The sequence below is a fragment of the Myxine glutinosa genome, chromosome 11, assembly GCF_964187855.1.
Source record: "Myxine glutinosa chromosome 11, kmMyxGlut1.1, whole genome shotgun sequence".
Taxonomy (NCBI): Eukaryota; Metazoa; Chordata; class Myxini; order Myxiniformes; family Myxinidae; genus Myxine; species Myxine glutinosa.
This window is the reverse complement of record NC_136271.1, coordinates 69,677,980-69,690,762: the sequence shown is the minus strand read 5'-3', so window position 1 is coordinate 69,690,762 and position 12,783 is coordinate 69,677,980. Positions and strand designations below refer to the sequence as shown.

Here is a 12,783-nt window from a genome sequence, read left to right as displayed (position 1 = left end):
CCATTGACGTATATTGACGTATTTGTCTATTACACCACCTTATTTAACACGTTACATTAGTTCTTCGTGCCTGTTGTTTGTGTCGTTTATGACATCCGTAAACACGGGTAAGTTTTCTGTTTGGAATGATTTTCAATTTTGCTTGACTGCCACCTTGGCAGACAGAGTAAAAATATTACCTGACTCCTCTCTTCTCTGTGCATGTGCGATCGGGACAAATTCAGAACCAACGGTACTGCTAAACTACAGGTTTGTTTTCCAAAACATGTTCTGATTTATGTTCAAAATATAACATTTAATTTAAATTAAGTTCTTTCTCAATCATCCGTCCCTCGGATGGATGTTCAGCTGTGCATCCCATCTGCTGACATTATTTGGGTCGATTGGTCAACGTTAAAAAATCACACAGTGTACTTCTCAAAGAGTCAGCCATTTCCCCTTCCCTCTTTGGATAGCAACAAATTCCAAATTCCTGCCCTAACCTACAGGGGCACACTGCATCAGTGGCAAAGCTACACCCCCAGCAAAGGTTACCCAAAGACATGAACTGCAAACGAATGAACAAACAAACCATAGCTAGGCTAAGTACAGTAATTTTGTTTATGAAAATCAAAATAAACTAAAAACTCTCTTGTCAACTTTGACGATCAATTCAAGTCCAAGGTATATATGTTTTCGGATCAGCCCAGAGGAAAGAAGAGCTGATGCAATCATAGTAAATCAATCTTTAGCTGTGGTTTTACTGAACCGAATACAACATACTGTTTTAATGAATAACAACACAAAAACAAACAAGTACAGATACATTTAAAGTACACCGCCCCAATGCCAAATAAATAAATAGCATCCTCGAGCGCAAAGAGACTGTATTGGGAGGGAGAGGTTTACAATAATTGATTGATTAATTGTATTATTAAAATCAATAAAATTATAATCATAAAATATTTTCTTAATCAATTGGCTAATACTAATAATAGCATACCTAAACCACCAGTGCTTCACCCGAAGCTGTAACTTTTTGAAAACTAATTAAATAAGTCACTAATCGAAAAAAAATAATAATTAATTGATTGATTATTAAATAATCAATCGATTAATTGATTAATCAATAAATCAAAAATATCCTGAGATAATCCCGCTCCCTATGTTATATGTTTTATGTGTCGGTTTGTCTTTCTGTGTGATTAATGTTCGCTCTTTCACAAGCCTCGATCTTGTATACAAAAAAAAAAAAAAAAAAAAAAAAAAAAATCCTTTATAGCCACATCAATTGGTCACTGTCATGTCCAAATATCAGCTTCCTAGCTCAAAAGGTGCCTCAGATATTGGCCAAATGAGAAAAAAAAGAAAAAAAGATTAATAATGAAAATAAATAAATAATAATCATAAAATAATGAAATAATTAATCAATTGCCAAACAGAATACCGAAACCACCACCGTTTCATCCGAATCTAACTTAAAAAAAAAATTGTCATTAATCGAATAATTAAAGAATTAATCGTTTGATTGATTAACCAATAAATCAAAAATACCCTTTACAGCCAAATCACTTGGTCATTATCTTGTCCAAATATCAGCTTCCTAGCTCAAAAGGCACCTGAGATAATTCCCAGATGAGAAAGGAAATGAATAAGTACTTAATTAATTGATAATAATTAAGTAACTAATCAATTAATTGATTAATCAAAAAACAAAAAATGGTGTTTTTGACAAAGTACTTGCTCACTATTGTGCTGAAATTTTAGCTTCCTAGCTCAAAGGATGGCTGAGATATCGACCAGACAAACAAACAATAAAGAAAGAAAACAAGAAACTAGAGTGAAAAGCGAGTACTCCCTTTCAGCACGCGTCATTGCCGAGCCCCCTTCGGTGCCCGGCAATGACGTCATGCAGCGCCTGGAGATGGCATCGGAAAGGAGCGGTGTACAATTAGCTTAAAACATGACATTAAATGATAACAGTAAACTATTAAAGATGAATAAAAACCTCGTACAACAGCAAAGTACAATTCTATACGACAAGAAATAACATAATTATATATAACACCATGTGTGGTGCCACCATTGACAAAAGCAACCAGAAACAAGCACAGGAGACAGGAAGTAGCATATGTTATAAAGTGCTGCTATGCAGATTGTTTTTTGCGTTTGATTTTGAGAGGAACATGCAAAAAAATTAATGCAACAGGTTTTCAAAATTATAATTAATGGTAGTTAAACATGTTTCTCTTCAACAAACTGTGCAAGGTTGTTTTTTTAACTACAGTGTCACAAAGATGCATTTGAAAAGCATGTGCACGGACGTACATAACATGCAGAACTAGGACATCTCGGTAAGAACATTAGTGGACAAAGGACAAATCAACACAGTATATGGGATATGAACCTGGGGTCATAAGCTGGATGAGCAATGTCCTCAGATGGGAATGCTAAACAGGTTAACATTCCAAATGAGCGAAAGGAGTTAACACTGCAAAGGTATATGTTGCATTTATTGTCCCTTCATGTACACCGATTTTATAATTAGATACTTTTGCAATGTCTTGAACTCTAACATGAAATATAACCATTGCATTGACAGGCAAATACATACCGACATGTTTTCCGTACATATGGTAGTAGAAGAACACACAGAAAACGTTCTGCCGGTTACCAGAACGAGAAGGCGCGGCCACAGTGTATATGGGGCTAATCAACCGGGCCTTGTCGCCGGACTTGCGAGGGCTTGAGGCTTCGATGAACATGTAATGACCTACCGAGGAAAAGTGGTGGGATTCAGGGGAATGAAGAAGAGACGTGACAACACGTGTTCTGCTAAAACTATAAAGTCGTATAAACATTGCTTGTATCAAAAGGAACGGTGAATTCAATGCATCATGTTGGCGGAAGTATCATAAATGGTATTGAAAACAATTAAATGAGTTTTATGTTATCACATTTAGCAGAGAGAAAGTCAACTTAATATTTATGTGCAGATGGAAATTCATCTTCCCATTCATTGTATTTGGGTAATATACTCAATCCGTAAAGATACATATATATACAATTATACATATATATATAAATATACACAGAGTGGTCCCGAAACACTGGGCACATTGTGAAGAACGATACCTGCAACAAACAACTAAGTTTATTATTAAGTAACCCTAAATTAGCCATATATTAGCCAATCTGTGAAAAAATTTAAAAGAAGCTAGTTTCAACTGATTTTGGTGGGTATGGGTATGGACAACTTCCAAAAAAAAGTAAGGAGGGATAGGGGTTGGGGAAACCTTTTTATTAGAGGTCAAAGGTCATTGACCTCTGCCTAAATCATATAAAATTGTATTTCAGCAACAAAATATGGTATATAGATGATCTTGGTGTCAAAATGCACAGGATTACGAAAGAAGATGACATAAGATTGACATAAGATTGACCCTTGGGACCAAATCCTGACCTCTGAAAATGAGGTCAAAGGTCAAAAAAGCTGTTTTATCACTAAAATGTCATATTTATAACAGGAAAATTACCATATTATATAAAAATGAGCAAAAAAAAAACCGAAGAGGTTAATTTCAACTTACGTGGTGGATATGGGGGTTATTATTTATTCCAAGAGCAGAGGGGGAGGGGGAAATTACCTTTCTTGGGATCAAATGTCATTGACCCTAGACTAAAACACTATATATTGCATGAATGAAGTCTTTGTTTTGTCTTTGTTTCAGGAGTGATTACTGAGAAAACCTAGCTAGCCTACATGTACCTTGACTACCCCAGTGCAGTGAGATGTCCCAAAAGTTCCCTGAGGCCTTTGGAACAATACTGTAAAATAACAAAATTACCAGGATGGATATATACACAAAGAATTAAGTTAAGCACCCCCCCCGTTTTTTTACAACCTCGCACATTACAAGTTTGTTGTCGTCAAAACAGTGTAATATACCCATGATATTGCTATATTTTCTGGAGAAGTGATATTATGGTCACATAAAAACATAACAATCATGCCGTTTTCAATATTTTATTCTGAATAATTTAAGGTGAAATTTTTTGGGAATTTTAGGCATATTTTCACCTCAATTTAAGTATGGAGCTATAGGTCCATCACGGACAGTGTGGCTGACGTTTATGTTTTCTAACGTACAGTCATTGTTCTGAGAAGACCTCTAGCGATCTTTGCGTCAATAACGTGTGTAGGACCCACGTGATCGGATCACTGACTCAACCAATCACTTTTTTTCACTTTGATCACTCAATTTCATCAATGGATAATTGCTAATGTCATACCAATCATTATTTGATCTCACATACCTTAGAATATATGCCAATGTATACATATACACAAAGAATATATATTAGGGGGTGCTTACCTTAATTCGTTGTGTAGGGGTGCTTAACTTAATTCTTTGTGTATATGTCACCGGTTAAGAGCATGAAGACAGCAAAGAAATGCAAAAATCTGGCTGAACTTCAGAAGAAAGTAAAGGTAGGCGACAAGAGGATCTACATCGAAAAGACCCTTCTTTTCAATAGACTGATTTTCATGGCAGAGAGAGATGAAGGGATCGAACACATGTTCAAATTTGAGCTGACCCCGGTCCCAACATCTCTCTTCACAATGGATCGCATGATGAGAAAACCCAAAAACCATGAATTTGGCAAGATGCTCAAGGAAACAGCTACAATACTTGACGTGGACATAAACAGCAAGATGCATGTTGTTGATGGAGGGTGGCTACTTCATCAGGTAAAGTGGTCCAGCGGTGCAACCATCAAGACTATAGTTGATACATATGTCAGATATGTTGACAACAAATTCAAGGATGCTACTGTAGTGTTTGATGGCTACGGGGAGGAATCATCAACGAAAGACCATGAACATATGCGGCGGATGGCTGGGAAGAAGGTTTCTCCGGACATGAGGGTCACACCGGAATTGACTATATCATGTGACAGAGAGGTTTTCCTGGCAAATGAGAAGAACAAAGGAGCCTTAATCATGATGATATCTGCAGAGATGGCAAGCCACAATATCATTGTACGCCAAGCAAAAGATGATGGTGACACGCTGATTGTTAGGTCTGCAATGGACTTGGTCGCAAGTGTTAAATCCCCAGTTGTTGTTGTCGCCCAGGACACTGATATTTTGATATTGCTCTGCTATCATAGGCCTATCCACTGTACTAATTTCTATTTACAAGCAGATTTTGGTGGTCTTTACGACATCTCTAGCATACACATCGGAGACAAAGAAGAGTTCCTCTTCAAGTATGGCTGGTCTGGAAACAACACTGTTTCATGCATTCATGGACATACCAAATGTGCTCTCTACAAATGCAGATTTCCTGCCAGTGTCATTACTGCATTCACAAGTCCCACTTCAACCGACTCCATAATTCGAACAGCTGGATTAAAAGCCATTGCAGATCACATATGGCTGTGGGGATACTCCCCTAGAAAAGTCTCGCTACATGAAGTTCAAGAAGCAAGCAGCCAAGGGCAAAATCGATCCTGACCGCCTACCACCAACGGAAGATGCAACAGCTAAACATTCCCTTCGTGTCCATCTTCAAGTTGTGGTATGGAAGCATCTAGACACCTCTATTCTTGATCCCAAAGGAAGAGGATGGGAGTTAGATTCCAACAGAAAACTCAGACCAAAAATGCTATCTGTTGGTATCGCGCCAGACAACCTTCTGAAAGTAATTTGTTGCAACTGCAAGGAAGGGGAGAGGCAATGTCAAACAATGAGATGCAGCTGCATGAAAGCTCGCATGTCGTGTGTATCTGCATGTGGAGTGTGCTGTGGGCATTGCGACAATGGAACAGATAGCATAGATGCAGAAGAAGAAATTGGTAGCGATGAAGAGGAAACAGACTGAGTATTATTAATTTGTTGTTGCCGATAGATACTGTAAGTTCTAAGTTGTGAGTAGTATTCTGCAAATTGTTGATTATAAATTCACATATACTTTACATACACAAACTATTTGACACTAATGAACTTTACTCCCCCCCCCCCCCCCCCCCTGCTTATTTTGACCATTAACCTCGTATTTTGGTGGTGAAGAATCCATTTCATATTTAGTTTGTATCTTGGTATAATTCTGTTACTGTTACCAATATGATATTTGATATGATATTTTGGTGATAAGATGTCTATTTTTGACCTTTGACCTCATTTTCGGAGGTCAGTAATTGGTTCCATGGGTCAGTCATTATTCGATGTCATCTTCTTTCGTAATCCTGTGCATTTTGACAACAAGATCATCTATATACCATATTTTGTTGCTGAAATACAATTTTATATGATTTAGGCAGAGGTCAATGACCTTTGACCTCTAATAAAAAGGTTTCCCCAACCCCTGTCCCTCCTTACTTTTTTTTGGTAGTTGTCCATACCCATACCTACCCAAATCAGTTGAAATTAGCTTCTTTTAAATTTTTTCACAGATGAACCTTAAGTTAGGGATACTAATTGCTCTTTGGTGCAAAACAAAGACAAAAGGCTGGACTGTTCTGAAGTGGCCAGCAATAAGTCCACTGTCACTCAAGCTTTTGGGTCTCACTATCTGCCATGATCTTTCCTGGGAAAACCACATTTCAAATCTGGCCACCAAAGCCAGTCGCCGACTGGGCATCCTCCGTCGTGCGAAGTCCTTCCTTCGCACACCTGAGCTCCTCACCACATACAAGGCTTTCATCCGCAGCTCAATGGAATACTGCTCTCCCCTCTGGGCTGGTGCTCCTGCCTCACACCTAGCTCGCCTTCACGCTGTTGAAACCAAAGCATTCAGAATCATTGGAATCTCCCGCGATGAAGCCAACTCCAAGGGCCTCTCACTCACTCACCGCAGGCAGGTTGGTGGTCTTTCCATCTTCTACCGATTCCTCTCTGGCCTTGCCCCCCCCAGCTCTCTCTTGGCTCTGTCCCACAAATATTCCTACAGGTCGCACAAGATCTGCCTGCAACCCTCTTACGGTTAAACTGCCAAAATCAAGACTCTCTGCTCACCTTCACTCCTCTTTTCTCCCGCCTCTGGAACAAACTCCCTCACTCTCTTCAATCCCACTCCACCCTCCAGGACTTTAAAACAGCTGTTCACCACCATCTCTTATCTTCCCCCATCGAAAACCTTGATCTTTTCTATCCCCGCTAATTTCACCCAATTCCACTTTTTTGAAATACCAACTTCTGTCCTGGAAGTCCTTGGTGTCCTTGTGTTTTATACTTCTCCCACCCCCCCCCCCCCCGTTCCCACGCCTCCTCCCCCCAACCCCTCTCCCTCCCACACATCTCCCTGCTCTTAAATGTTGTGTGCTCTCAAGTGTTTGTGTGCTTCCCCTTCTCTTGTCTTCCGCTCCCTCTTTTTATATATTTTGTTTGTCTGGTTGATTTGTTTGTGAAGTAAATGTCAGCTCTTTCACGAGCCTCGATTCAGTATACAAAACCCCCCCCCAAAAAACCAAAAAAAAAACCGGAGCTGACACCTGAGCTCCTCACCACATACAAGGCTTTCATCTGCAGCTCAATGGAATACTGCTCTCCCCTCTGGGCTGGTGCTCGTGCCTCATACCTAGCTCGTCTTCACGCTGTTGAAACCAAAGCGTTCAGAATCATTGGAATCTCCCGCGATGAAGCTAACTCCAAGGGCCTTTCACTCACTCACCGCAGGCAGGTTGGTGGTCTTTCCGTCTTCTACCGACTTCTCTCCGGCCTTGCCCCCCCCAGCTCTCTCTGGGCTCTGTCCCCCAAATATTCCTACAGGTCGCACAAGATCTGCCTGCAACCTTCTTAACGTTAAACTGCCAAAATCAAGACTCTCTGCTCACCTTCACTCCTTCATTATTCTTTTCTCCCGCCTCTGAAACAAACTGCCTCACTCTCTTCAATCCCACTCCACCCTCCAGGTCTTTAAAACAGCTGTTCACCACCATCTCTTATCTTCCCCCATCCAAAATCTTGATCTTTTCTACCCCCGCTAATTTCACCCCAAATCCACTTTTTTGAAATGCCAACTTCTGTCCTGGAAGTCCTTGGTGTCCTTGTGTTTTATACTTCTCCCACCCCGCCCCTTCCCACGCCTCCTCCCCCCAAGCCTTCTCCCTCCCACACATCTCCCTGCTCTCAAATGTTGTGTTTGTGTGCTTCCCCTTTTCTCCCCCATCTTGTCTTCCGCTCCCTCTTTTTATATATTTTGTTTGTCTGGTTGATTTGTTTGTGAAATAAATGTTAGCTCTTTCACGAGCCTCGATTCAGTATACAAAAAAAATAAAAAATAAAAAATAAAAAAGATCTAAATCCCATTGAACACCTGTGGGGAGATCTGAAAACAGCAGTTGGGAGAAGGCACCCTTCAAATCTGGGAGAACTGGAGCAGTTTTCACAAGAAGAGTGGGCCAAACTGCCAGTAGAGAGGTGGAGGAAGCTCATTCATGGCTACAGGAAGCGCTTGACTGCAGTTATTTGTCCAAAGTCTGTGCTACCAACTATTAAGTCCAGGGTGTCAATAATTTTGTCAATGTCATTTATTTTTTATTTTCTGTTTTAAAAGGAGATATTAAGTTCTGAATCAAAAACAAAGGTTCTGTAATATTAACAGTGAATGAATGATCGTTTTAAGGCCATTCCCCCCGCTAGAGCAGGGGTTAGCCTTGCAGGCCCCATGACAATCATGGTTCCCTGTTTGAGGCAATGTTTTTTTTTTATGGCCGGATGCCCTTCCTGACGCCAACCCTTAGTTGCCTCTTACGATGCGCAGGGATACGGTGTACCTATTCTGAGCTGGGGTACACACCGGGATCATTCATCCCAGCAAGCTGGTACTCAATTTGCCGACCTCGGAAGGATGACAGACTGAGTCAACCCCCCTGGCGTAAATTCAGCGATCGACCGGGATTCGAACCCAGGATCCGAGGATCCCAAGCTGGCACCCAAACCGCTAAGCCAACACCAGGCATTAATTGCATTAATTGCAACATTGTAATAATAACAGTGAAATAAAGAATTGTGGAGACAAAATACTTTCGTAAATTTCAACTTATTTTTCGACAAAATTGTGAGTTTGAAAGTTATTTGAAAAAAGTGCAAGGGTGCCAATATATTTGGCCACATCTGCATGTATGTATATATATATATATATATATATATGTATATATATATATATATATATATATAACGTCCAGTGTGTGGCACCTTCAGTTTATTTGTTTACCTCATCGTATATCTATCAGATTACATGTTTCCCCATTTTCTTTCAACCCCCCCCCACCAATTCTGCCGTTGTAACTCCGCCGGGTCATTCTTCCCCTGGTTTTGGTTGGGAAGTAAACTCATTGGTTCTAACAAAAGCTGAGGTTCTCATGTGCTCCCTCGCATTCATGCACGCAAGGCTACCAATAATTGACGTATCCAGGGAGTAAAACCAGTTCGGTCTATCTGTTCAGTGGTCCATGCTAATGTTAATGGCCAGCTTGAACATGACTCTATATGTGTGTGTGTGTATATATATATATATATATATATATATATATATATATATATATATATATATATATATATATATATTGTTACGGACACGGCTAGGATGTTGTTTGCCGAGCGGATGGCCGCCGCGCCCGAACAGTTACCCCGACTGACCCGATTCCTGAACGTTGGCCAAAATCGCGCCACAGATATTCAATGGGGAAAAGACTAAAGCGAAGGATGTGAAGAAGAAGAAGCCAGAAGTAGGGAATACGGATATAATTTATTTACTATTTACAACCAAAAGAAACCAAGGAAGACGGAAGGATAATAAAATAATTTACAGAAGAAATCAGAGACACAGTGAAAATCGCTAGCTTATCTAAACAGGCTTAATTAATACCCTGGGACAAGACACACAGAACAAATTCACGTACACGAATGAGGAAATTGCAGGCAGGAATGACAGGAGGTGGGTGGCTGGAGGGGGAGGAAGGCACGAAGCTGGCTTAAGCTTGATCCCGCACGGGACGTCGGGCTGGACCTCGACGGCCGCCGATGCCACCGATCCTGTCGTGTGCGCGGGGTAACGGGTCGGAGCTGCTTGGTGGAGCCAACGCTACTGGTGGGGGGTCTGGCATGACGGGTTCTCTCTCCCTCTCTCACAAACTCCAGGACTCTTTCTCTCTTTGCTTCGCTTCGCCCCTTCTCTCCTCTCTCTTTCTTAGTCCAACCCAGTCCAACAACTTCCTCTCTTGCTTGGTCCAACTCTTAGTCCCACTCAGTCCAACTCTTAGTCCAACAACTTCCTCTCTTGCTTAGTCCAACTCTTTAATCCAACTCTTCCTCTCTTGCTTAGTCCAACAACAACTTCTCTCTTGCTTTCACGCGCGCTCTATATAGCGCCTCAGGCGATCAAGCCGCTGGTGTACAGGACACGCCCATCGGTCAGCTCGCCTCGGCCCTGATTGGTCGGCACGGCCCTCTGGCTCCGCCCTTGATGACGATGGGCGGGCACGCCCAGGAGTCGGCAGCTCCTCCCCCTTCTTCTCCAAGCCGACCTCGTGGCGATGGAGTCGCGGAGGGAACAGTTGGCAATTGTTGGAAGGGGAATGTGAATGAAAGGGGATCTACTCTTATTTCACTTGGTGCAATGGAGTATTTAAATTAATGGAAGACACAGCCTTACACTAATACACATACTAAGGATATAACTACTGAACAGGGATATATGGTGTCCTTCGTGTATGCTTTATGGAATTAACTACGGGAACGCCCTTTGATCTTTATACAACAACAATTGCAGGAAGGAGGGTGACATTTTACAACTATTCACTACACAACAATTAAAAAAAACAACATTCTCATATCCACAACACTGCACCCTCCTCCCCTTAGGCACGTCCCGGGCCTATGAACTTTTACCTTAGTGTGGCACGTAGGTGTAGTTCCCTCTACATTTAACCTGACCCTGAGTGCGACAGTTTTAAACATAAATAAATATGTCCCGCTGCTCCATTGCACCCTGCCTAACAGATTCACGCACACAGCTAACCGAATTGCGGAATGGTCTTCAGACTATACATTTACGGTGGGGGGCGCATTATTTACAATGGCTCTGCTTTTATTTACAATACTAACCCAGGACCTGTGATCGTTCTTTTGGGGGGGGGGGGGAGACAGTCTGCCCTGCATTGATGCACCATGAAAGCACCCACAACGCACCAAAACACCATCAAGCACCAATCGGTGCACAGTAATTGCAGTTCATGAATAAAAATAAAAACAACAAACCCTGGTGCTGGTCTTCCTCTTCGGCTCCCTCTGCTGGCTATTGCTATCTTCCAGGTGTTGTCATCTTCTTTGCTGGCGGCCTATTTGCAATAAAAGTGCACAAACGTGTCCATTTCTTTTATTTATGGCCCACAGGGGGCCGACTATGTATGGTTCACCTGTGGGGCATCGGTGCCCTGTGGCCAAGGTCCGCCAGCAAGATCTCGGGCCTTCACGGCCGGTTCCAGCAGAGGGGCCATGCCCCAACCCATGGGGTCCATAAGTGGTGCTCAGCCACAGACATGTGGTCCATAAGGTGGTGCATCAATGCAGACAGCTGTGGTTGCGAGAGGTTCGGGCGCCCAATGGCGGACTCACGCACGCTCCCCTCGGCGCCCAGTGGCGCACAGGTCCTCATGTTGGAGACAAAGGGGGGAAAAGACAGATGAGCGAGGGGTAAGGTCTCAAGGGTACACATGAAACAAGGCAATGCAAGGCGAAGTGCGTACGGAGAGCGAAGTGAGAAAAGTTCGTCCCTACCGTATGTCACCCCCCCTGTCACCTACTCTACCCTTGCCCTTACCCCATATTTACAAAATCTACACCTTTACAAATTCATCGCTAATGTCACGTCTTCCCCATATTTCCCCTATACCAAATTCGTCTCCACAATCCCTCTATCCAAAATTTGCCATCACCCAATTCATCATCAATCCTCATAAGGAGGAAGAGATGGAACATCAGCACAATGTCACTCCCACGTCATGATGCGTCTCACATTCCAAACATCTGCACAATAAAAATAATAAAACATGGCATGGTGTGGAGTTACTCACCTCAGGTGAGTGGATGCAGATGGTGCAAGGAGATCTTCATCTTAACTACTTTCTAAATGACTTTAATACACTTTACACTACCCGGGGTCTTTCCCTGCCAATCCATTGGCCAACTTACACTATGGGTTCTAAAAACCAATTCCCATTGACCAAACTGTGGTGCTTCTCAATTTGGGGTCTCACTCCCCCGATGCAACTCCCTGTGCCCTTGCACAATTTCAGGACTGGGGCGTGTAGCTCTCCCAGCAGGCCTACCCACCTGCACACCTCCACCACTGCAGTTGCCACCTTAGCTTACCTAGCTCCTCACCCTAACCTATCTAATTGGGGAAGGCCCCTCCTGGCTCTGTCACCCCTTGGTGCCCTCTGGCACTGGGCTACCCGGGTCCGTCCTCCGGATCCTCGGGCCCCATCCACAACAACTCTACCGGCTCCCAGAGCCCACCTGCGGCCTCACCTGGCCGACATCCTCACAGTGGTGGAGTGCCCAACCAACTACACACACTAACAGGCTACACGCCCAGCCATTTCCACAACACTAATGCACCCATCACTACACTCCTGTGCAACTACCCGCACCACAGATGCCAATATCCAACCACAATTTACCTGTACCCTCTACCTAACTCTTACACTACCCTCCCCGGGTATTCGTGATGGGGACCATCCTCCTTTCCCCCATCCACACCTTCGCACCATCCACTCCACTCCACAGTTTCCACC

The 12,783-nt window shown here is 42.7% G+C and overlaps 1 protein-coding gene across 3 annotated transcripts in view; it reads right to left on the bottom strand.

The window, feature by feature from the left end:
* MDGA2 (MAM domain containing glycosylphosphatidylinositol anchor 2) overlaps nucleotides 1-12,783 on the bottom strand; it is a 504,155-nt gene that overhangs the window by 69,838 nt on the left and 421,534 nt on the right. For all 3 annotated transcript variants that reach the window (XM_068130811.2, XM_068130813.2, XM_068130814.2), the window contains one exon: nucleotides 2,594-2,752. In XM_068130811.2, coding sequence (XP_067986912.1) covers nucleotides 2,594-2,752 — 159 coding nt within the window. The remainder of the gene's footprint in view (nucleotides 1-2,593; nucleotides 2,753-12,783) is intronic.